This window comes from Ambystoma mexicanum, chromosome 13 (genome assembly GCF_040938575.1).
Source record: "Ambystoma mexicanum isolate Mex_15411 chromosome 13, UKY_AmexF1_1, whole genome shotgun sequence".
Taxonomy (NCBI): domain Eukaryota; kingdom Metazoa; phylum Chordata; class Amphibia; order Caudata; family Ambystomatidae; genus Ambystoma; species Ambystoma mexicanum.
This window is the reverse complement of record NC_090938.1, coordinates 11,578,091-11,602,114: the sequence shown is the minus strand read 5'-3', so window position 1 is coordinate 11,602,114 and position 24,024 is coordinate 11,578,091. Positions and strand designations below refer to the sequence as shown.

At 47.6% G+C, this 24,024-nt stretch overlaps 1 protein-coding gene across 1 annotated transcript in view; it reads left to right on the top strand.

Annotated features, from left to right (window-relative positions):
- SYPL2 (synaptophysin like 2) overlaps positions 1–18,531 on the top strand; it is a 148,788-nt gene extending 130,257 nt beyond the window's left edge. Inside the window, exons 5-6 of the mRNA XM_069633004.1 lie at positions 15,585–15,776; positions 16,296–18,531. Coding sequence (XP_069489105.1) covers positions 15,585–15,776; positions 16,296–16,427 — 324 coding nt within the window. The 3' untranslated portion in view covers positions 16,428–18,531. The remainder of the gene's footprint in view (positions 1–15,584; positions 15,777–16,295) is intronic.
- Positions 18,532–24,024: the final 5,493 nt, after the last annotated feature.

Below are 24,024 nucleotides of genomic sequence, written 5' to 3'. Positions count from 1 at the left end.
CCATAGTTAAACGTTGCGAAAACCTGCCTGCACTCTTCTAGGCAAACCTGGACGAGGCGGTTCGTTTTGCTGTGCTTGGGTCCCTGCTGGAAGGTGAGGCAGAGACAGTGTTAAGTTGCGTATCCCGAGGACGGGGCGTACCTGTATCACCAGAAGTCTTGCGTGCTGAGGTAGCCAGGTCGTGGTAGAGGTAGACTCGTAGCTGATGAAGTCTTCGCAACTGAAGAGTAGTAACGTAAAGAACCAACCCCGGATCCGTCCTGTAATACAGGATTGAACTGGGGCCCGCTCCTGACGCCACGGATGACGCTTCCCAAGATTAACGTGGCGTCAGAACAGTGCAAGCACTGACTGGGAAGGTCGTAGATGTTGTTGGCAGGTATCGGCAAAGTATCCCAAGCAGTTATCCAGGATGGTATAAGGTAGCTTATACCGGCAAGCTGAGAGTCCAAGGAATCAATGCCGGTAAGCAAAGAGTCTAAGATACAGGTGCAGGTAAGCCGGGGTCCAAGGTAACAAGACGGGGAGCTGGAGAGGCAGTCCAGGGCCACAGGAGACTCAGCAGGAGGCGGGCAATACAGGCAAGGATGGAAGCAGGGAGGACCCCCAGGAAGGAGACAGGAGTACACAAGAGGACAGGAAGGGGAAGGAAAGGCCAGAGAGGGGAGTTGGGGCAAGAAAGGACAAGGCCCAGGCACTGGATCAGGACCAACGGATCACGGAACCAGGGAGCGTGGCGGAAGGGAACCAACCGCGTTGAGACGCGATGGGAATACCAATTCGGATTGCTTAAATAGCGGTCCTGTGTGAGAACGAGGCTTGAATCGCGCGGCAATGCGCATGCGCGAGTAGGCGTCGCCGCGCGAACGAGGTTTGGAACGCAAACCCGTTCGAACCGATGCGCGAACGACAACCGTGCCCCACACGGGCCAGGACAGAGCAAATCCGCCGGGAAACTGTGCCCGGAGCGACGCGTCTTCCCCACAATCTAAGACGTGGGTACAAACGCCAGGAACCAGTACGCCCCCCAGGGCCCCGCCGCCCAGCACAGGTAGGTGTCCTAACACTATGCTCCCCACCAGAAAGACCCGGAGCACCCGGCTTCCAAGGATTCCTACGAAAAAATTCCCGTAGTAGACGGGGGGCATGAATGTTCACACAGGGTTCCCAAGTCCGATCACAAGCAGGGTAACCCTTCCAGTCCACCAAGAACTGAAGCCTACCCCGGAAGAAACGGGAGTCACAAATCTCTTGTACCTCGAATTCCGGAGTGCCCCCCACATCAATGGCCGCAGGCCGAGAATGTGAACGACCGTACGGATCAGACCGAAACGGCTTGAGGAGAGACACATGGAAGACGGGGTGAATCCGCCAAGACTGCGGCAAATCCAATTTGAAAGCTACAGAAGAGATCCGTCTAACTACCCGAAAAGGTCCCAGAAAACGGGGTGCTAATTTAGTTGGGAGATTGCGTACTGGTAAGTTTCTAGAAGAGAGCCATACCATGTCCCCAACCAGAAAAGCTGGTTCACTACTCCTACCTCTATCAGCCTGTGCCTTCATACTCGCACACGCCTTGGCGAGAGCTCCTGTGGCCTGTGTCTGATTCTTCTGGATGACAGCAACCATTTGATCAGCGGAGGGAACCGTACTGGAAGGAACAGGATGAAACGGAATCAATTTGGGATGTAGACCTGAGGAACAATAGAAAGGACTCATTCCAGTGGCCGAGTGTTTGGAATTGTTATAAGCCACCTCAGCTAGATCCAGATGTTTTGCCCAGTTGGATTGAGAAGCATTGGAAAAACAGCGTAAGTATTGCTCCAAAGTCTGATTTGTCCGCTCGGTCAGGCCATTGGTTTGTGGATGATAGCCGGAACTGAGAGCACGCTGGACACCCAAGTGACGGCAGAGTTGTTTCCAAAAGGCAGAAATGAACTGTGATCCACGGTCTGAAATAATCTTCTCAGGAAGTCCATGTAAGCGATAAACAGAATGTAAAAAGGCCTGAGCCATACTACCGGCTGAAGGTACCTTCCGGAATGGAATGAAATGGGCTAGTTTAGAAAAACTATCGATGACTACCATGATGCATGTATTTTCTTCCGAGGGAGGGAGGTCCACGATGAAATCGGTGGCAATAGTATGCCAAGGATAAGGTGCTCTCTCGGTGGGTTGGAGAAGTCCTATGGGTTTCTTTCGTGGAATCTTGACCTGGGCACACACTGGGCAACATTCCACATATTCTCTTGTCTGCCTGGCCCATCCTGGCCACCAAAATTGACGAGAAACCAGTTCCTGAGTGGATCGAATGCCGCGATGTCCCCCGATCTTAGAGTCGTGTAATGCTTGCAGGACTGCGGTCCGAAGTACTTCAGTGGGGAGGTATAACCGAGTGTGAAAGAAAAGTAGACCACCGTTCTCCCTAATAGAAGGGTGTTGAAGAAATAAGGAATACTTGGGGTCCTTTTGAGTGTCCCGTAGAATGGTATCCAAGCATTGAGTTATGACCAACAAAAAGTGTTTGGAAGGAAGTAATTGTTGAGTTCGATGATCTGGCTCAACGTTGTTTTCCAAGGAGCGGGAGAGAGCGTCAGCCTTCAAATTACGTGACTGAGGGATGTAGGAAATCGTGAAATCAAACTGGGAGAAGAACAAGGCCCAACGAGCCAAACGAGAAGTACGACACTGTAAGGAACGTAGATACTGTAGGTTCCGGTGATCAGTACGTACTTCCACAGAGAATCTTCCTCCCAGAAGATGGTGACGCCATTCCTCGAATGCAATCTTTATGGCCAATAACTCCTTTTCAATGATTGCATAATTCCGTTCGCTGGATGTTAGCTTCCGGGAATAATAGGCAACAGGAACCTCCAATCCTATCTGAGGATCGTCTTGAAGAAGAACAGCCCCAACCGCAAAATCGGAAGCATCCGCCTCCACGATGAATGGCCTGTTCTCATCCGGATGATGTAAAATTGGGGAAGAACTGTATGCCTCCTTCAGTCTCTTGAAAGCATTGGTTGCTGCTGTAGTCCATCTGAACGGAGTCTTGTTGCTGGTCAAATCAGACAAAGGCGCGGCTACTTCCGAATAGGCAGGTATGAAACGCCGGTAAAAATTGGCGAATCCTAAGAAACGCTGAAGAGATTTCAGATCGTAAGGTTGTCTCCATTCCTGAATCGCCCTTACCTTGGCAGGATCCATGTGTATTCCGGATTCACTAATAACATATCCAAGAAATTCGATAGTCCTCTGATGAAAGAGACATTTCTCCGCTTTGGCGTATAAATGATTGTGATGTAACCGACCAAGGACCTCCTTCACATGACGTAGATGTTCCTCTTTCTCTTTGGAGAATATCAAGATATCATCGAGATAGACCCATACGGACACACCAATCAAATCCGAGAAAATGTCATCCATCAGCCGTTGAAAAACGGCTGGAGCGTTGCACAGACCAAACGGCATTACACGATACTCGAAATGCCCTGCTGTGGTCTTGAAAGCCGTTTTCCACTCATCGCCCGGCTTGATACGTACTAGATGGTATGCCCCTCGGAGATCCAATTTAGAAAATATACGGGCATCCCGTAAAGACTCCATAATGTTGCGTATCAGGGGCAATGGATATCGATCCTTTCGTGTGATGTCATTTAATTGCCTATAGTCCACACAAGGCCGTAAAGTGCCCTCCTTCTTTTTCACAAAGAACAAAGGGAATCCCGCAGGTGACTTAGAAGGTGTTATATAACCTTTCCGAAGACAGTCATCCAAGTATTCCTGCAGGACCTCCCTCTCGTGGGGTGATAGAGAATACAATTTGCCATGAGGAATTACTGCATCGGGTAGTAGATCTATGGCACAATCAAAGTCTCTGTGTGGTGGCAGAGGTATGGTACCAGGTTCAGAAAATACCTCATGGTAATCGTTGTAGTCGGAAGGTACCGAAGACAAGGTACATACTTGAAGTGGTCCTGATCCTTCTGTCTGAGTAGCAATCGTGGAAGATCCGGTGCTAGGTTCGAAGGTGTTACACTCCCGACTACATCGATTGGAAGCAAAGGTCAGGGTACGGGAAACCCAATCAATAATGGGATTATGATGTAATAGCCACGGTAACCCCAGTATTATCGGGTATGAGGGTGATTTAATCACGTCAAGAGAAATCAGTTCGTGGTGTTCGGCTATCTGGAGTTGTAGGATTCCGGTATGTTGACGAACTGGACCGGAGGCCAACGGGGTTCCATCAATTACCTCCACCAAGGTAACACAATCCTTGTCAAGCAGCGGTATCCCGTTCTTCTTGGAAAATTCAAAGTCCACATAATTACCTGAGGCTCCACAATCCAGAAGACCCATTACGATCACTGATTTACTCTGCCAGGTAACCCGGATCTGAAGAGCCATAAGAGCCACCGGAGTCATGGGTGGATGGGTCGTCACAGGAATGGGAAGGACTGAAGAGATCGAAGGGCCTGTCACTGCCTTCCTCTGTCGCGACAGGCCTCCTAGTTTCCCACCTTCTTGTTTGGTCGCAACGGACAAGCGCTGAGAAAATGTCCAGCTGTACCACAATACAAACAAAGACGGAGACTTCTCCTACGTCTTTTCTCAGCCTCCGATAATGGTCCTCTGAGTGCTCCTAGCTGCATGGGTTCTAGACCCATCTCTGAACTGACGGGTGCACTTCCAGCCTGAGGAAGAGGTCGGGGAAGGAACCTCTCTAACCGACGTCTTTCGCCTCTTCGTTCGGCCAGGCGATGATCAATACGCAGGACCTGTTCCTGGAGCAACGGCAGAGTCTCAGGTTCGGGTATGTGAAGTAGCTCGTCTTTGTATTCTTCTCTTAGGCCACGTCTGAACAGGGTCTTCTGCGTTACTTCGGGCCATTGAGAGTCCGTAGCCAATTGACGAAACCGACTTATATATGTGATGATATCACTGGATCCTTGTTTTAAATCCATCAACTGATTCTGTGCCGTAACTGCCAAATTGGGAGATTGAAATACCTCCAAAAATGCTTTCTCAAATGCCACGAAATCGTTGAGAATGGGGCTGTTAGCTGATACCAAGGGAGAAGCCCAAGCCAAGGCACTTCCAGTTAGGTTTCCCAATATGTAGCCAATCTTAGCCTTTTCTTGTGTGAAATGTGATGCCCGGAACAGAAAATGTATCCTGCAATGGTTGCAGAATTCCGCCACACGCCTAGGATCACCATCAAACTTCATGGATGCGGTGGTAGCCATGGGTGTCTCCACAGGGTTTCCTTGCATAACCATCTGGCGGAGATTGAGATTCTCCTGACGTAATACCGCCATTTCTGCCCTTAAAGCTCTAACTTCGTCATGGATCACCTGGGATTCCTCCATCTCCGTCACAGAACTGGGGATAAGGCGTCTCAATCTGTTAAGTTGCGTATCCCGAGGACGGGGCGTACCTGTATCACCAGAAGTCTTGCGTGCTGAGGTAGCCAGGTCGTGGTAGAGGTAGACTCGTAGCTGATGAAGTCTTCGCAACTGAAGAGTAGTAACGTAAAGAACCAACCCCGGATCCGTCCTGTAATACAGGATTGAACTGGGGCCCGCTCCTGACGCCACGGATGACGCTTCCCAAGATTAACGTGGCGTCAGAACAGTGCAAGCACTGACTGGGAAGGTCGTAGATGTTGTTGGCAGGTATCGGCAAAGTATCCCAAGCAGTTATCCAGGATGGTATAAGGTAGCTTATACCGGCAAGCTGAGAGTCCAAGGAATCAATGCCGGTAAGCAAAGAGTCTAAGATACAGGTGCAGGTAAGCCGGGGTCCAAGGTAACAAGACGGGGAGCTGGAGAGGCAGTCCAGGGCCACAGGAGACTCAGCAGGAGGCGGGCAATACAGGCAAGGATGGAAGCAGGGAGGACCCCCAGGAAGGAGACAGGAGTACACAAGAGGACAGGAAGGGGAAGGAAAGGCCAGAGAGGGGAGTTGGGGCAAGAAAGGACAAGGCCCAGGCACTGGATCAGGACCAACGGATCACGGAACCAGGGAGCGTGGCGGAAGGGAACCAACCGCGTTGAGACGCGATGGGAATACCAATTCGGATTGCTTAAATAGCGGTCCTGTGTGAGAACGAGGCTTGAATCGCGCGGCAATGCGCATGCGCGAGTAGGCGTCGCCGCGCGAACGAGGTTTGGAACGCAAACCCGTTCGAACCGATGCGCGAACGACAACCGTGCCCCACACGGGCCAGGACAGAGCAAATCCGCCGGGAAACTGTGCCCGGAGCGACGCGTCTTCCCCACAATCTAAGACGTGGGTACAAACGCCAGGAACCAGTACGCCCCCCAGGGCCCCGCCGCCCAGCACAGGTAGGTGTCCTAACAGACAGACGGATAAGAACCCTGGGCTGCTGCCTGAACAACAAGGCAACGTTTCCTGTCAGCTGCATGTATCCAAGTGTGGTCTCTCTACAACAAGGAAACGTCGATGTGATGTAAGCCCAGCTATACGGTAAAAAGGTACTTTTGGCACACGGCTGCTTGGAATGTTAAGCTGCGGATATTTTTCACAAGTTTTTTAGTGGCTGGCCCACCTTTTGCTCTTCATTCCACAATAAGGCACACTTTTATTTTATTTTGTTTGTGTCTCCCTCACTGCTAATGGAATTTTGGGGCAGAAATGCTGTGCACATTTATTACCACAATTTCACAGCAAGCTATTAGGCTGCTGGCTTATATGGTGCTCTTCATTCTACAATAAGGCACAATCTTTATACAGCTCCCTCAGGCTTAACTGAATTTTGTTGCAGAAATTTTGTGTAAAATGATTGCCAGATAACCTGCCACAGTATGGCTTCTAAAAAAGGGTAACCCAAGGACTTGCCAGTAATTTCAACCAACAGCGCCCTAAAAGACAGAAAAGTGACTCTGCCACACCCACGGGTGACTTACAAGACCCGGTCATGCAAGCTATCTTAACAGAGATTAAAGTCCTTAAACCATTTATGGACGCACAACTGCTAAATCGCAAATGTAGGACGATAAATGGTGGACTTTTGAATCAAGGATAAATGAAGTAGAAAGAAGGGTCAGCGATGCTGAAGATTTGTCAAGACATGGATTACCACGAAGATTAAAATACCTCTGCCCCAAGCACCAGTCAGAGAGGCACTGTTCACTCGCTGACCGGTTATTGGGGCCAACGGCCGCATTGGATATCCCAGCAGCTGAAAAGGAACAGAGCAAGGTTAAGGACACTGTAATCAGGGACACAATGAAACAACAAGGGACCAAGGAAGCCACCTACCTATGGGGAATTGTGGAATGGTCCCAGGGAAGGAAGCAGAGAAACCCCAAAAGCAGGTTAGGCTCCCCTCTTGCAGGTGCGGTACAAAATGTCAAAACAAGTTCCAGCAGTAGACACCGACTGGACAGTCTGTAGGTATCCACAAAAGGCACAGTTCAGTGTCCAAGGTAGCTCCAGAAGCAAGAAAAGTCCAGTTCAACAGGACATGTGGAGGATATGATATGATAGGATATAATATGATATGGCACTTGTAACGCGCCTATACACAAGTGTTTCAAGGCGCGACGAGGCAGGGGAGGGGACAAGGGGAGACAGACAACGATCCTACTAGGCCATGTGTCAATTCAGATCGCGCAAGTGCAAGGGTAGAGGGAAGGGAAAAGTGCAGGGGGAAGGGGAGAGGGGGAAAGGTGCTGTACATGGTTAGTAGAATACAAGATAAATAATAGGGCCAGGTGGTGGCAAGTGCAAGAAAAGTGCAGTACATGGTTAGTAGAATACAAGATAAATAATAGGGCCAGCTGGTGGCAAGTGCAAGGTAAGTGCCGGGAGAAGGGGCTGAAGGATACAGAGACAGTCCCGTAGTGCAGGTAGGCAGTGCAGGGGAGAGTGGCTGGGCCAAGGACCAAGATCGGTAAGTGGTCCAGTAGCAGATTCAGTGCAGGTTCATTGAATTTAGCAGGGGAGAGAGGGAGAGAAAGCGGAGGCAAAGAGGAAGGTTTTGAGGTGCTTCCGGAACCGGAGATGGTTCTCCTCAAGTTTCAGGGAAGCAGGAAGGCTGTTCCAGAGGGAGGCCCCTGCTGCGGAGAGAGATCTACCCCCAGCTCGTTGCTTGGAGAAGCGGCTGACCCTGCGGTAGTTGGAGGTGGATGAGCGAAGAGCTCGAGAAGGAAGATGTTTCGGAAGAGAGAGTTGAAGGTACTTTGGCCCAAGGCCCTGGAAGGCCTGGTGGACAATGCAGAGGGTTTTGAACTTAATCCTCGCAGCCACTGGGAGCCAGTGTAGTGATTTCAGTCCTGGAGAGATACGGTCCCTGGGCTTGAGGCCAAGGACAAGTCTTGCAGTCCTGTTCTGGATGAGTTGCAAAGGGCAGGAAGATTTAGATAGAGGCTGTTACAGTAGTCCAGCTTCGAGAGAACAAGGGCTCTGGAGACAGTGAGCTTCTGGGGGAAGGAGAGGAAAGGAAGGATACCCCTGAGGAGGTGTAGCTGGTAGTGTGCCTTCTTGGAGATGTCAGATATGTGAAGAGGAGGCCGCCCAGAGAGCTGCGGGGAAGGAGGGCGTGGGTGTGCCGATAAGTAGAATCTCTTTCTTACTAGCATTAAGGCAGAGGTCGTTGGCGGCACACCGTTCCTGGATAGCAGAGAGACAGTCAGAGATGAGGGAAGGGGAAGAGGAGGCCGAGGGTAGCCTGAAAATGAGCTGGGTATCATCCGCGTAGCACTGAAAGTTGGGACAGAGAGCGGCGATGCGGTGAGCAAGAAGTGCCAGATACTGGTTGAACAGCCACGGGTAGAGGTTAGATCCCTGGGGGGCACCACAGGTAGAGAAAAAGATGTCAAAGAGGAAGGAACCCAGTTGGACCTGGGAGGGTCGATTGGAGAGGAAGGAGGTCAGCCACGCCAGAGCCTGACCAGTGATACCCAGGTTATGCTTCCAGGATCCAAAAGGCAGTCCAAAAAGCAGTCCAGAGATCGAGCACAGCAGGGCAAAACAGCAAGCAGATAAGGAAAGAAGAGCCAGGCAGTAAAATCCAAAGGCTAACCAGGTGCAGTGAAATTAGATCAAAACAGGGTCAGTTCAAACAAGAGCAAGGGAACAACAGCACACATGAAACGCCAAATGCCGGCCGGAACACAGCTGAGAAGCAGCGGGTGGTGTAATCGTGCTTGTTTATATCCGTTGCCTTCGTAATTGGTCACGTAAACAGTTACAGACCACGTGACTGGTGGTGCGCAGTCATCGAACATCGGAAAGTCGCCATGGCAACCGTCAGCTGGGCCGCGGGTTCCTCCACAGCCGTGCGGCTCTCCGCAGCCTCTCTGCGTCATCCCCACGCTGGGAGACAGGAGCAGACAGAAAAGGGCGGAACCCATGACCCCGTGAAAACAAGGAAACAGAACAAGGATGGCCCCGGAGTCGATGGAGCGGTGGATGTCTGGAAGAGTGCCGGCTCCAGGGCCGAGAAGGGGGTAAGTGCGTGACAAGATGTTACAGGAAGAGTGGCGACACTAGAAAATTCAGTCAACTCTTTGCAGAAGCAAGCAGACCATTTGGAAAATAGGAATAGGAGGAACAATTTATGAATTGTGGGTGTAACGGAAAATATTGAAAAAGATAACCCCATTCAATTCCTATATTACATGCTTCTTCAACTCCTGGTTCTTCCTATGCCCTTGCAGCTTAACATTCAAAGGGTCCATCGTGTAGGAACCATCATATGTTCTCGAAATTCTCCAAGAACTCTCATTTTTGAAGTATGTGATTACACTCACGTCCTACTCATCATGAGCAAAGAAAAAAAGGAAACTCACGTGGAAAGGCACCAAAATCTTTATGTCTCAAGATGTATCTGATGCCACAGCGGCAAGAAGGAAATAACTCTTCACGTTTAGGCCTGCGCTAAGGCAATTACATGCCAGATACAGAGTAATTCATCCAGCCATTCTAAAGGCTACTCTTAATGGTCATACATTCACCTTCCAAAATCCAATTGATCTGCGCAACTTCATCCAGGGACACACTAGAGAGGAAATGGACATAGCCAGACCACCTACATGAATGTAAATGTACGGTATGAAACCTTCATTATTTTTGTGATGTCCTTGCCGGAGCGGGGTACTGGGTGAGCCCTCCTGGGTCCAGCTCGCCACCCCTACTATTCTTTGTTTCAATCCAACACGGTTTGAAGTGGCTGTTTCCTGTTAGCCACTACTCTTTTTAACGTTAATACAGGGTAATTACAGAATTCCATGTTGGTTACGTTTGTCTTTCCTTCTCCCTTATCTTTCTCTCCCATTAGTCCATTAATGCAACTGCTGATTACCTCAACACTACCCTTTTGAGTGACTATCATTTATTTTGTTTATCATAAAAGAATATGTCATACTCAAACTTTATTTATTTGTTCTTGTGGAATATACTATTGATGTCGTTTAACATAACCTCAAAGAATTTTAAACAATCCGATTAAAAGACAGAAAATTCGTTCCCATCTTAATGTAGCTAAACCATGCATTGCTTTTCTACGGGAATCTCACAGGTCACAGGCAGAAGCGGCTAAACTAAAACGTCTATGGGTGGGTCAAGTATTTTCAAGTGCGGCGAATGGGAAAATAAATGGAGTCATCACCCTCATAAACAAGCATATCCAATGTAAGGTCATCTCCACAGAATCAGATGATGTGGGAAGATGGGTTCTGGTTAAGTTACTTATTGATTCTACTGAATATTCTATTTTAAATGTATATGGTTCTACCAATCCCGATCCCGCATTCTGGATTCAGTTAAGACATGTTATCCTCAATTCCAACCCTAACAACCTTATTGTGTGTGGTGACTGTAATGAGGTTATAGAACCCTTTCACAAACGGAAATCAAATGTACATTTCAACAAACCTAAATCCCACTTGCAAATAGCCAACTTTGTTTCCGAACTGGGCCTTATTGATGCACGGTGCATGACTCATCCTTCCGATTTGGAATATACCTTTTACTCCTCTCCTCGCAATTCATTCTCAAGAATTGACTGTTCTCATTTCTAAATCCTTGACTAATCATTTGCTAGATGCCTAGATAGAACGTATAACCTTATCAGACCATGCACCTGTTCATATTCAGTTATCCAACCCACACAATTCATATAAACATTGCAGATATAGATTTAATTTAGCCCTCCTGAAAGATGAACAATTCACTCAATGTATACAGTATAATAATATGGATACACAATACTCATGTGCAAATCTTCTAAAATACTAATCTAAAATGTATGACTTTTCTAATAAATGCAGCAAATCTCTGGCGTCTTATCTTAAACTGAGAAGGGATAACGGTTAGATTGCAGTCATTAAAGATCAGAACAGCAATAGAATCTTCTCTGATAAATGAATTTTACAAGCATTCTCAACTTTTACCAAAAATGATATTCTTCTCAAGCCCCCCTAATAGCACCCATACTCATTTTTTTTAGGCATATACACCACAACTCATATTCAAACACAAATTTCCAAACATTAAATGCCCCCATTTCCCCCAATGAAATATGTAAAGCTATTGAAGACCTTAGAAAAGGTAAAGCTCCTGGACCGGATGGTTTCACTATTGACTTCTTTGCCCACTTCAATGATCTTTTAGTTCCCAAACTTAGTGAATTTTATACTTCCTTCATTACTAACGAAAAAGCTATATGAACCTTTTTGGAAGCAGTGCTTATTTTGTTCCCTAAACCCAACAAAGATCCTGAAATGACCCAAAATTACAGACCTATCTCCTTAATAAACACTAATTGTAAAGTTTTTGCCAAGATCCGAGCGAATAGACGCATTCTTTATCTTCCAAATGTAATTAAAAATGACCAGGTAGGCTATGTTAAAGGGCGATTATCTTCAGCCAATATCAAATTCTTTATTGATATTCTTAACATCATTCAGAAATCTACTAATCCTTGTGTGGAAATGGCACTTGATGCTGAAAAAGCCTTTGATAGGGTTGAATGGAATTACATGTTCGAGGCTCTAAAATGGCATGGGATTACTGACCCCTTTATATCTATTGTCAAAGTATTGTACTCTAACCTAAAACATCAGTCTTTGTAAACTGAAAAATGTCCTCTTTTTTTCCCACTCCTCAAGGTTGTATCCTCTCCCCCCTTCTTTTTATTCTTGCGCTGAACCTTTCCTAGAGGTGATACGACAGGAAGATAATATAGCTGGTACTTTTTATGATGGTCTTCAAATCAAGACAGCTGCCTATGCAGATGATGTATAACTGCTCCTGAATATAATAGACAATTTTTGCATCATTTACTCTATATTATCACACAATTCGCCTTAGCGTCAGTATAAAAGCTCAATACAGACAAGTCAGAAATCCTACCACTCAATATACATTGAAACAGACATCGTATTTTACTCTCTGGAATGAAATGATGCCCTGCAGGTATTAAATACCTAGATATTCATATATCATACTCTACTAAAGATATTATTAAACAAAATACTGCAACTATCCTGACCATAGTAAAGGAGATTACTAATTCATGGTCCCCCCTCTTCTTATCCTGGTGGGGTAGAATAGAATCCGTCAAAATGATTATTTCCCCAATTATACTTTACTTTCTATACATGCGCCCTATCTCCTTTGCCGCTTCATTCTTTAAATCACTGGATTCCTGTATTCTCCAATTTCTCGGGGGGAAATATAAACAAAGAATTTCCCTATGTAAACTTAAGAAGTTTCGAGCTTGTGGGGGAGTTGGATTCCCAGATAAAAAAAATATCATATGGCATCTGTGTTACGACAAGCTCAACTACGGTATATTCCTACTGATCCTAATGTGCCAACTGGCTTCTTTTAGAGAGAGCGATGGTCTCCCCTCACACTCTTGCAGATCACCCTAACATTAAGGGAAACAATACATATTTTACCAGTGCTAGTATTAATATGTCTGTCGCATATCTTCGAGCCGATTTATTTCCATCCATTACAAAAACAACCCAGTTTGTCTCACAATACAACTGGGTGAATCCCCTGATAAAGGTCAACAAATTAATGATATGTTGGAGACCATGGCTCTCTCTAGGTATTACATTTATTGGACAACTGTTCATTCCAGGAACTCCACTCACCTTTAGTGAGATGGTAACCAGATACCATATACCAATGGTATTTATACAGCAATATTTAAGTTTGGTTGATGCAAATATGGAACATTATGAGGTATTTGTATGTAAACCCAATGTTTACCAAGTTGAAAGAATACACTTGTCTAACTCAAACTTTACAGCTTCCATGTTTTATAAGATATGGTCATCGGTGTCAACAAATGAAAGTCTGTGGAATTGTCTAGTGGCATGAAAGCAAGACTGCTCCCTAAATGATTCCCAGCTATTATGGCCATCTGTGTGGAAAAATATATCCAAAGCCATTGTTTCAGCAAGCTTACTTCAAACCCTGTATTTCTTCCATTATAGGGCCTTTATTACCCCACTAATTCTCTTCAAGGGTGGAGTCACACAAAATGATAATTGCTAGAGTTGCCTTCAAACTCAAGGCTTCTTCAAACATATTATCTTTGCCTATGTCAACGTATTTTGGGAACATTTATGGAAAACTCTCAAGTTTATTTTTCTTCTGCAACAAGATTTCTGCTTTAGTTTCCTTTATATTGGTGGTACAATGATTCAACCAGCAATTGACAAAAATAAATGCTATTTGTTCGATCTTTTAATGGCGATAGCAATTCAAACTATCACCGCTAATTGGAAAGATCTCAAGCGTTTGCATTTTAAAATATGGTGGAACTCTGTGTGTAATATCCATGGAATGGGAAAATGTAATGCCACGTCCTCTTTTTTACAGCTCAAACATGAATTAAAATGGCAACCGTTCTTAGATTGTTTAGAAAACACAACTTTGAATCAGTAGAAAGGATAATACTCTGTTGTCATTGTATATCTTGGTAAACACCTTCGCCTCCCCTCCTCTCGTTCATGTTTGTACTGTGTGTCTTCTGTTTGTTTAAGTCTAAGAAACATGTCTTACACAACTATGAGCTCATCTTAAATTGCATTTTATGCATTAAGTTATAGAATGCATATAATACCATATAAGACTCTGATATTGTCCTATTTCCTCTGGATGATTTATTTGTCATATCATCTGCCTTTTCTTTTCACTTGTTCTTGCATATTTTGTAAGAGTCTTATATGGTTATTGATCTCAATAAAATATTTAAACAAAGAAATAGAATTTCAGATGCTAACCCATCATCGTGAATTCTATTATAAGTATTTAATACAGGACACTAGAGCAATTTAGGTTTAATTTGGCAATATATTCTTACTAATAGGTGAAACTCGTGGAGATTTGCAGCATTACGCTTCTTAAAAGACTTGCTTCCGGATGTCTCTAAGAATAGTAACAAAAATGTAGCTAACTTGGAGATTTATTAACTTTAGTATTTTGTAAACTTGAAAAACTGTATTTATGTTTTTACCTCAATTATAACACTAATAAACATTGTTTTTTTAAATTGAACTATAACACTAATAAACCTTTTTAAAGAGATTTCTTGTATCTCCTGGCTTGCAACCATCACCTGCTTGGCATCTGCTTGGCATCTGCTGCAGGGCTGGGAAATAATATCTATAGGGATTCTTGTATCTCTGGGCTTGCAACCATCTCCAGATTGGCATCTGCGGCAGAGCTGGCATATTATCTGGAGGGATTCATGTATCTCTGGGCTTAGAACTATCACCTTCTCTGTATCTGTGGCAGAGCTGGGCTTAGAACTATCACCTTCTCTGTATCTGTGGCAGAGCTGGGACACATCACGTTGAGCAGGGGTCTCCAACTTGCGACTCTCCAGCTCTTTTGGCTTACAGCCCAGATGATCTCTCCCCATTGACTTTACTGGCTAGGACAGGTGAGCAGTAGTACAAAACATCTAGGCAGCCAATGGTTTCAGGCCCCTTACCTAGATTGACTCCAATCCTGTATGTTTGCAAGCTTGGTATCTGCAGCAGAGATCGGGCAGACTAGCGGGTGTCTGGTACCTGTCGGTTTGCAACCATCACCCGCTTGACATCTGTGGCAGACGCAGAACCGATATGTAGAGGGTTTCTTGTGCCTGGCGGACTTCGACCATCCCCTGCTTTGTATCTGTGGCAGAGCTGGGACAGCCTACGTTGAGGGATTCTGGTACATGGCGGTCTTTGATCATCCCCTGCTTTGTATCTGTGGCAGAGCTGGGACAGCCTACGTTGAGGGATTCTGGTACATGGCGGTCTTTAATCATCCCCTGCTTTGTATCTGTGGCAGAGCTGGGACAGCCTACGTTGAGGGATTCTGGTACATGGCGGTCTTTGATCATCCCCTGCTTTGTATCTGTGACAGAGCTGGACCAAACTACACAGAGGGATTCTGACCCATCTATTTTCACGCAGAATATTTGAACACTGCTTGTTTCTGATTTACTGGCATCTGTGGGGTCTGAATTGAAGCTGAGGCTCTGTGCCTGACTCTGGAGCTTGAACATGGAAGGCTAGTGTAAATTTGTCTCTGCTTCTCCCCAGGACTTCTTCATCACAGGTGGCTTTGCCTTCCTGTGGCTGGTGGCCGCAGCTGCCTGGGGAAAGGGACTGACGGACGTGAAATTAGCCACTCGCCCTTCAAATCTCATCACCTCCATGTTGCCGTGCCAAAGTGAACACGGCACGTGCACTCCTGGGACAATACCCTCAATGGGCCTCGCCAACATCTCTGTGGTAAGAACTGTCTCATCAGGGGATGAAGGGTGGGTAGGTGTGAGTTAACTGGGAGGGGCCTCAGAATAGCTCTGTTAATTCACAGACAGGGGGCCAACCAGAGCTCTCATAATGCACAAGGAGCAGCCCCAGCAGAGCTTTGCAAATGCACACAGAGGGGTCCAAACCAAGCTCACTTGGGTGGGATGGGACAGGAGCCTCAGGTAGACATCTTGGATGTGTCTCGGTTAGGACAGGAGTGCACTGAGAGCTCCAGGCGATAGACCAAGACCCTTGAGACTGTCTGGATTGTGACAGGAGCCCCATGAGAGCTCGTTGGGAGGCACAGAGGCTCCCAGGTCTCTTTCTGGAATGTGACTGGAGCCTCATGTAGCTATTTGGGGGTGTGTGGGGTCCACCCTCGGCTTTACGGAAAGGTCTTTCTTGAGGTTTACTACAGACAGTCATCAAAGCAATGCTGCTTATTTTTCTGCTGAAAGACGATAGTAACTTGACGCCTTTTATGATCTTCCTCTCTAGTTATTCGGCTTCCTGAACTTCCTGCTCTGGGCCGGAAATCTATGGTTCGTTTACAAAGAGACGGCATGGCACAAGCAGCCCCCCAGTGCTGAGGACGCAGTGGAGCGCGGCGAGGAGCAGGAGAGGCAATGAGAGTTGGATGTGACCCCAGACCGGACTGCAACTTCTTCATTACCTGACCCTCCCTGAATCCCTCTCCCCACCACACCCAGTATCCCCCACAGAAGAGAAGCACAGTGACATTGCCAGCAACCAGCCGTCTCTAGAGTTCCATTGCCTGGCTTATAACCAGAACTTGCCATAGATCATGAACTACCCTGTCTCCATCATGATGACCTCACAGAGTATTATGGGATGGAACAAACGTGTCCTCATCATGGAATCGTCAAAGACGTGGCTTGCTGCAAGCAAAGCAGCTGAATGTTTCATTCCCCAGCCTTCCCCTCTGTCTTGGTCTGAAATAGTGGTCCATGCTGGCCTCACTCTGGTCGATACTACGGGCGATCCCATACGGAGGCTTACACCCCAGGATGAGGTTCCTGCCCCACACTGTGCAGCTCTCATACATTGTGGCCTGTGTTTTGTAGTGCATCCCCGCCTCTACCAGGCTCTGGCCCTGTCATAAGGTGGCAGCTGCCCCATGCAGAGATGACTGTCCCATACTGGGGCTCCTATCCACCACAAAGGTGTGTGTACGTACCCCACCAGGGCTCCTTACTAAGCCTCTTATCTGGGTTTACTACCAATCCTGGGGCCCACATCTCCAATCCCTGTGTTGCTGTTGCATTCTGGGTCTACTGTCCAAGGCTGGAGGGGCAAGCCTCCTGCTTAGGGTTTCACTTGCCAACTGAGTTGCTTGCTGCAGAAAACATGTGTTGATTATGGGCTTGTACCAGCAGCCTTCATGGATGGGGGTTTCCAAACATTTTATTCTGAGCACCCTTTGAGTAATAATAATACCGGCGGGCATCAGAAATGCCAGGACTGCTTCTATGTCCACCCTCCCTTCTAAAAGAGCCTTATGTGCCACCTAGGCTATCTGCGGGCAAGCGTAGGGGGGCCAGCTCCACAGTTTGAAGACCAGTGGTGAGGCAGTAGACATGCATCCAGCCCTCTTGGGTATAAATTAAATATAGGTTCTAGGTGGCAAGATAGACCTGCCTCTCTCCAGGGCCCACAAGGGGGGACCGCCTCTGTATGGGCCCCCCTCTCGGGTATATATGATAATGAGGAATATACACACACCTCCTTCCGGTATAAACGCAGGTCTCCCTCCTCAGTGTATGAGCTAGAGGGCATTGCACACCGGTCTCCATTCTGTGTATACCCAGGAGAGTGCGCAGTATATACACACCTCCCTTCTGCTTATATATGAGCGGCCATTATCGACCAGTCCTCCTCCTGCGTGCAACAGAGAGTGAGCTGTATAGACAGCCCTCTCTCCTGGGTACATATGAGTGGGCAGTACCACAGCCCTCTCTCCTGGGTACATATGGGTGGGCTGTATACACAGCCCTCTCTTCTGGGTTCTTATGAGTGGGCAGTAACACTGCCCTCTCTCCTGGGTTCTTATGAGTGGGCAGTACACAGCCCTCTCTCCTGGGTTCTTATGGGTGGGCAGTATAGACAGCCCTCTCTCCTGGGTTCTTATGGGTGGGCAGTATACACAGCCCTCTCTCCTGGGTACTTATGAGTGGACAGTAACACAGCCCTCTCTTCTGGGTTCTTATGAGTGGGCAGTAACACTGCCCTCTCTCCTGGTTCTTATGGGTGGGCAGTATACACAGCCCTCTCTCCTGGGTTCTTATGAGTGGGCAGTATAGACAGCCCTCTCTCCTGGGTTCTTATTGGTGCGCAGTATAGACAGACCTCTCTCCTGGGTTCTTATGGGTGGGCAGTATAGACAGCCCTCTCTCTTGGGTTCTTATGGGTGGGCTGTATACATGGACCACCCTCCTGGGTATTAATGAGAGTGGGGAATATTTGTATGCCTCTCTTCTGGGTATGGGTGACTGGGCATTGTACACTGGCTTCTTTTGTAGGTTCATACACTATCATGGTGGGCAGTGCGTACACTAGGCTGACAGGCTGGCTCTACCACACACATCTCTCGCGCTGAGGTCCCCCTGAGGTGCCCTGCCCGCTCCCCTCCTGCAGCTATATGGAACAGTGCACTATACCTGATCCTGAGGTGTACTGGACCGGTTAAGATGAAGAGTCTTATTTCTAGTCTCACGCTTTGTGGGGAGGTGCTTTGCCATGGGTAAATAATGAGGATTTATGTGGCGAGGCAGGGGATGAACCTACACAAAGCAGCTCAAGAAATCCAAGAATATTACCATGGAGCATAATGACTTTATTTTGGTTACATTTTTAGTTTACAAACAAACGTTCATTATATAAATATTCAAATAATTAAAAAAAGTGAACAAATATGTTTGTGCTTCATTATTGCATTTCTTTAACCTGTTTGCAGGACCCTTTTTCATGTGACACCATTTACAGCTACGACGGGATGCAAAGCCCTTGCTTTACTGCTCATGGTGTATGATTGAACCCTGTGAAGACCTCATAATAAGGGGGTTCCCCCATTACACTCAGGCTCTCCTCAGATGTACCCCACCTTGCTTTACTGCTCATGGTGTATGAGTGATGTCCTGTTAAGACCTCATAATAGGGGGTGTTCCCATTACACTCAGACTCTCCTCAGATGCATGCCCCTCGCTTTACTGCTCATGGTGTATGAGTGATGTCCCCTTAAGACCTCATAATAGGGGGTGTTCCCATTGCACTCACACTCTCCTCAGATACACTCCCTTGCTTTACTGCTCATGGTGTATGATTGAACCCTGTGAAGACCTCATAATAAGGGGGTTCCCCCATTACACTCAGGCTCTCCTCAGATGTACCCCACCTTGCTTTACTGCTCATGGTGTATGATTGAACCCTGTGAAGACCTCATAATAAGGGGGTTCCCCCATTACACTCAGGCTCTCCTCAGATGTACCCCACCTTGCTTTACTGCTCATGGTGTATGATTGAACCCTGTGAAGACCTCATAATAAGGGGGTTCCCCCATTACACTCAGGCTCTCCTCAGATGTACCCCACCTTGCTTTACTGCTCATGGTGTATGAGTGATGTCCTGTTAAGACCTCATAATAGGGGGTGTTCCCATTACACTCAGACTCTCCTCAGATGCATGCCCCTCGCTTTACTGCTCATGGTGTATGAGTGATGTCCCCTTAAGACCTCATAATAGGGGGTGTTCCCATTGCACTCACACTCTCCTCAGATACACTCCCTTGCTTTACTGCTCATGGTGTATGATTGAACCCTGTGAAGACCTCATAATAAGGGGGTTCCCCCATTACACTCAGGCTCTCCTCAGATGTACCCCACCTTGCTTTACTGCTCATGGTGTATGAGTGATGTCCTGTTAAGACCTCATAATAGGGGGTGTTCCCATTACACTCAGACTCTCCTCAGATGCATGCCCCTCGCTTTACTGCTCATGGTGTATGAGTGATGTCCCCTTAAGACCTCATAATAGGGGGTGTTCCCATTGCACTCACACTCTCCTCAGATACACTCCCTTGCTTTACTGCTCATGGTGTATGATTGAACCCTGTGAAGACCTCATAATAAGGGGGTTCCCCCATTACACTCAGGCTCTCCTCAGATGTACCCCACCTTGCTTTACTGCTCATGGTGTATGAGTGATGTCCTGTTAAGACCTCATAATAGGGGGTGTTCCCATTACACTCAGACTCTCCTCAGATGCATGCCCCTCGCTTTACTGCTCATGGTGTATGAGTGATGTCCCCTTAAGACCTCATAATAGGGGGTGTTCCCATTGCACTCACACTCTCCTCAGATACACTCCCTTGCTTTACTGCTCATGGTGTATGATTGAACCCTGTGAAGACCTCATAATAAGGGGGTTCCCCCATTACACTCAGGCTCTCCTCAGATGTACCCCACCTTGCTTTACTGCTCATGGTGTATGACTGATGCCCCGTTAAGATCTCATAATAGGGGGTGTTCCCATTACACTCAGACTCTCCTCAGATGCATGCCCCTCGCTTTACTGCTCATGGTGTATGAGTGATGTCCCCTTAAAACCTCATAATAGGGGGTGTTCCCATTGCACTCACACTCTCCTCAGATACACTCCCTTGCTTTACTGCTCATGGTGTATGATTGAACCCTGTGAAGACCTCATAATAAGGGGGTTCCCCCATTACACTCAGGCTCTCCTCAGATGTACCCCACCTTGCTTTACTGCTCATGGTGTATGACTGATGCCCTGTTAAGATCTCATAATAGGGGGTGTTCCCATTACACTCAGACTCTCCTCAGATGCATGCCCCTCGCTTTACTGCTCATGGTGTATGACTGATGCCCCATTCAGGGCCGGTCTTAGACCAGATTGCACCCCAAGCGGGAAGCATCATTGGAGCCCCTACACCGCTAAAATTACAACAACTCAAATTGCATGTTACTACCCCAGTGACTGCGTTGTGTCCAGTCCCTCTCACAGGGAATCAGTAAACCGTTGCACTTTCAGAGACTGCACCCAGATCCTCTCTTCTGTACCTACTTTAAGCACAACACGCTACCCGCATGAGTGCCACTAGCTTTACTGCATTGGAAAAAACAGATGTTACTGTTACCTGCTATATGGTACTCGTTTCATTGCTTCTTAAGGATTAAAACATACACAAAAGAGTTGCACAGAAATCTCTGCAAATCTACATACATGTCCACCTGGTCCCATGGGATGAACACACCTAAGTGGCAAAGGCAAATGTTTCCACTTCTGTTGTACAACAGTAATCTACATGCTAAGTAAATGCTCTCAGCATGAGCATCTAATGTTGACCAAAGCTGGGAACGCAGACAAACTACTGCCCACTTTTCTTACCTAACATCAATATTTAATTCATACTCTTTGTTATGGGCCAAGCTAAGTCTTTTGTATTGATACAACCCCTCATGGGTCGTAAAGGTCGTAATATACCTGGACTCGGGGTGGAGTTCCAACTGGTGGTAGCCTGACCTTAGGTCTAGCTTCGAGAAGACCCTGGCTCCCTGGAGCTCTCCGACGATGTCATCTAGGGTCGGTGTGAGATGGCGTTCTCGTTTGATCGCTACATTGGGCAGCCTCATATCTACGCAGATGCGTACTGCCCCTGGTTGTTTCGGCTTCGGGGCCACCACAATTGGGGAGACCCAGGGAGTGGGTCCATCTACCCTTTCGATAATGTCCTTGTCCACCAGTGACTGTAGCTCTTTCACCACTTGTTCCCTGAGATGAAAAGAGATACACCGATGTTTAAGCGCAGTCGGCCTCACAGACTCATCTATGTGCAACCGTATGGGCTCTGCCTAGAGTTTTCCGATGCCAGTGAATATCTTCTCAAAACGCTGTAGTAGGCGGTCCAGATCGGTGAAGTACACAGCAAGGGTGAAGTGTACAATGTTGAGCGCTTCTGACGTGGCACAGTTTAGGAGGGAGTGTGGGCTTACGCTGGTGACGAAAAACCTCGCCTTTATTCTGTTTTGACCATGAGAGACCGGGGCCACAAACACTGGGAAGAGGTGTATCCCCTCCGAATGCGTAGATTCACGCTGTGGAATTCGTCAGCCTTGGTGGACCAGGAAGAGCATTGTAATGTTTTGTTGCAGTACGCAGATGGACGCCCCAGTATCTGTGAGGACAGGAGTTGGCATCTCGCTAATGTTTACGGTGCATTTGGGTTGTCGACGGTCCCCAGGGCCTTGCGCAATGCTTGAGATGAAAAATATTTCTTCATCTTCCTCCTCCTCTTCCGCGATATTAAGATCTTGCATGCCTTGTTCGACAGAGGACACACCCCTTACTCTTCCAGCGACACCCCTGCCAACTCGCTCTGGTCCTCTCAAAACCGTAACTGGCGTTGTTGCCCTGCACATTCTCGCATAGTGTCCCGGTGTGCCGCATCGACCACAGGTCCTTGACTTTGCTGGGCACTCTCCCGCATGTGGCAGATCGTATCCACAGTATGAACACGATGAGACATTCCCTTGCGTTGTGGGCCCTTCGCTTCTCTTTGGTGTCCATCTTGCCTTCCCCATGGCCGAGCATCCTATAGCGTATGCCTCTTCCTCCTTCCTGGAGCGTGTAGCAGCGTCCATTTTCGCCCCTCTTGCCTCCTCCAGTTCGTACGCTCTCCCCATGTCCAGAATTTGCTGCAGAGTCTGTCCAGGCTCTCTTAGCACTTGTCTCCTCAGTTTCCCTGAGCAGCAACCTTGCAGCAGTTGGTTACGAACCATTTCTTCCTCGTTGACCCATCTGCAGGAGCTCGCTAGTTGTCTCAGACGAGTGCAAAACTGGTCCAGTGATTCCTCTTCCAATTGTTTCTCAGCACCCATGACAAACCTGTCAAAGTCAACATTTGCCATAGGAAGGAAGTGGTCACGGAAGGCTTGCTTGACCGCATCATAATTCGCTGCTGGAATATTGAGAGTGTCATAAATGCGTTGAACCTCGGTCCCTGCAGAATAGACCATGATGGCAATCTTCGCCTCATCTTCCGTTTCCCCCGAGGCTCTAAAAAACATTTCCAGCTTCTTGACCCATGTGATCCACTTCGGCCCTAACTTGGATGGGGGGCCCGTGGTATCAAATTCAGACATAGGAGCTAGAGTACTGTGCATTCTGCGAGGTATTGGGGCGACAGCATTTTCTTTCTTCCTCTCCTTCTTCCCCCATAGTGTACTCACAGTGATCCTTGTCTGGTAGGAGCCGAGGTAACTGGTGGCCTTCAGAGTGCTATCACACTCTCTTTCTTGTCTTTACCACAACCCTGTGGTGTCTGGGCTGTGGTGGTTCCAAAAATTGCTCTGGAGCAGTGCAGGAGGCAGATGGCGCACGAGCACCCTCTCGGGCCGCAACCACTGCACTCCGCGTGTAGAGAAGAGAAAAAGAAAATGGGCGCCGGCCGTGCGCGTGGGTCCGTGTGCATCCGATCGATACACACGCAGCAGTGTTCCTTCACTCCGATGTCGTCGGAGCGGAGGATGGCTCCGTGCCCGCCCTCGTCGCCAGTGTTATGGGCCTTGGGGCGTGCCGGGGCCTCGCTCGCACACACACACACGCATGCATGCAGGCACACAGAGAGAGGACGCCGGAGACGTGTGTCTGCTCCGGTCGCCGGCGCGAACTGCCGGCGCACCGCCTTTAATATTCTCTGCGCATGCGCAAGCCTCGATGCAGCTCGCGCATGCATATACAATTAGAATTGCTACGCAACACTCTTCTCCCTCAAACATATGTGGAAGCCCGTTTCTAAAATCTTTTTCTCTAAATCGGGGCATTTTTTAGTGCGTCATTTTCACTTCCGGTCTACATTTTACATTTTTAAATGTTGGGCTGCAGTCCAGGAATGGGTGATTACTTGAGATTGAAGAACTTGAGATCTCTGTAAACGTCCCTGCAGGTCACGACTTGAACACACCTGAAAAGAGCTTTATCGATAAAACCATCGGATTGTCAGTGACTACAAAGGCATGCATTACCCAGAGCGGAGAGTTTCACGAGGGACACCTCTACACTGTTTATGTTAGCTGCTGAAGCCATGAATTAAGGTGCTGCCCCTAGTTCTGGTTACAAAGACTGTGTAAAAAAAACGGGTCTGCAGGATAACTGATCCCATTACCAGGACACTTCTGACCACCCAGAGGGC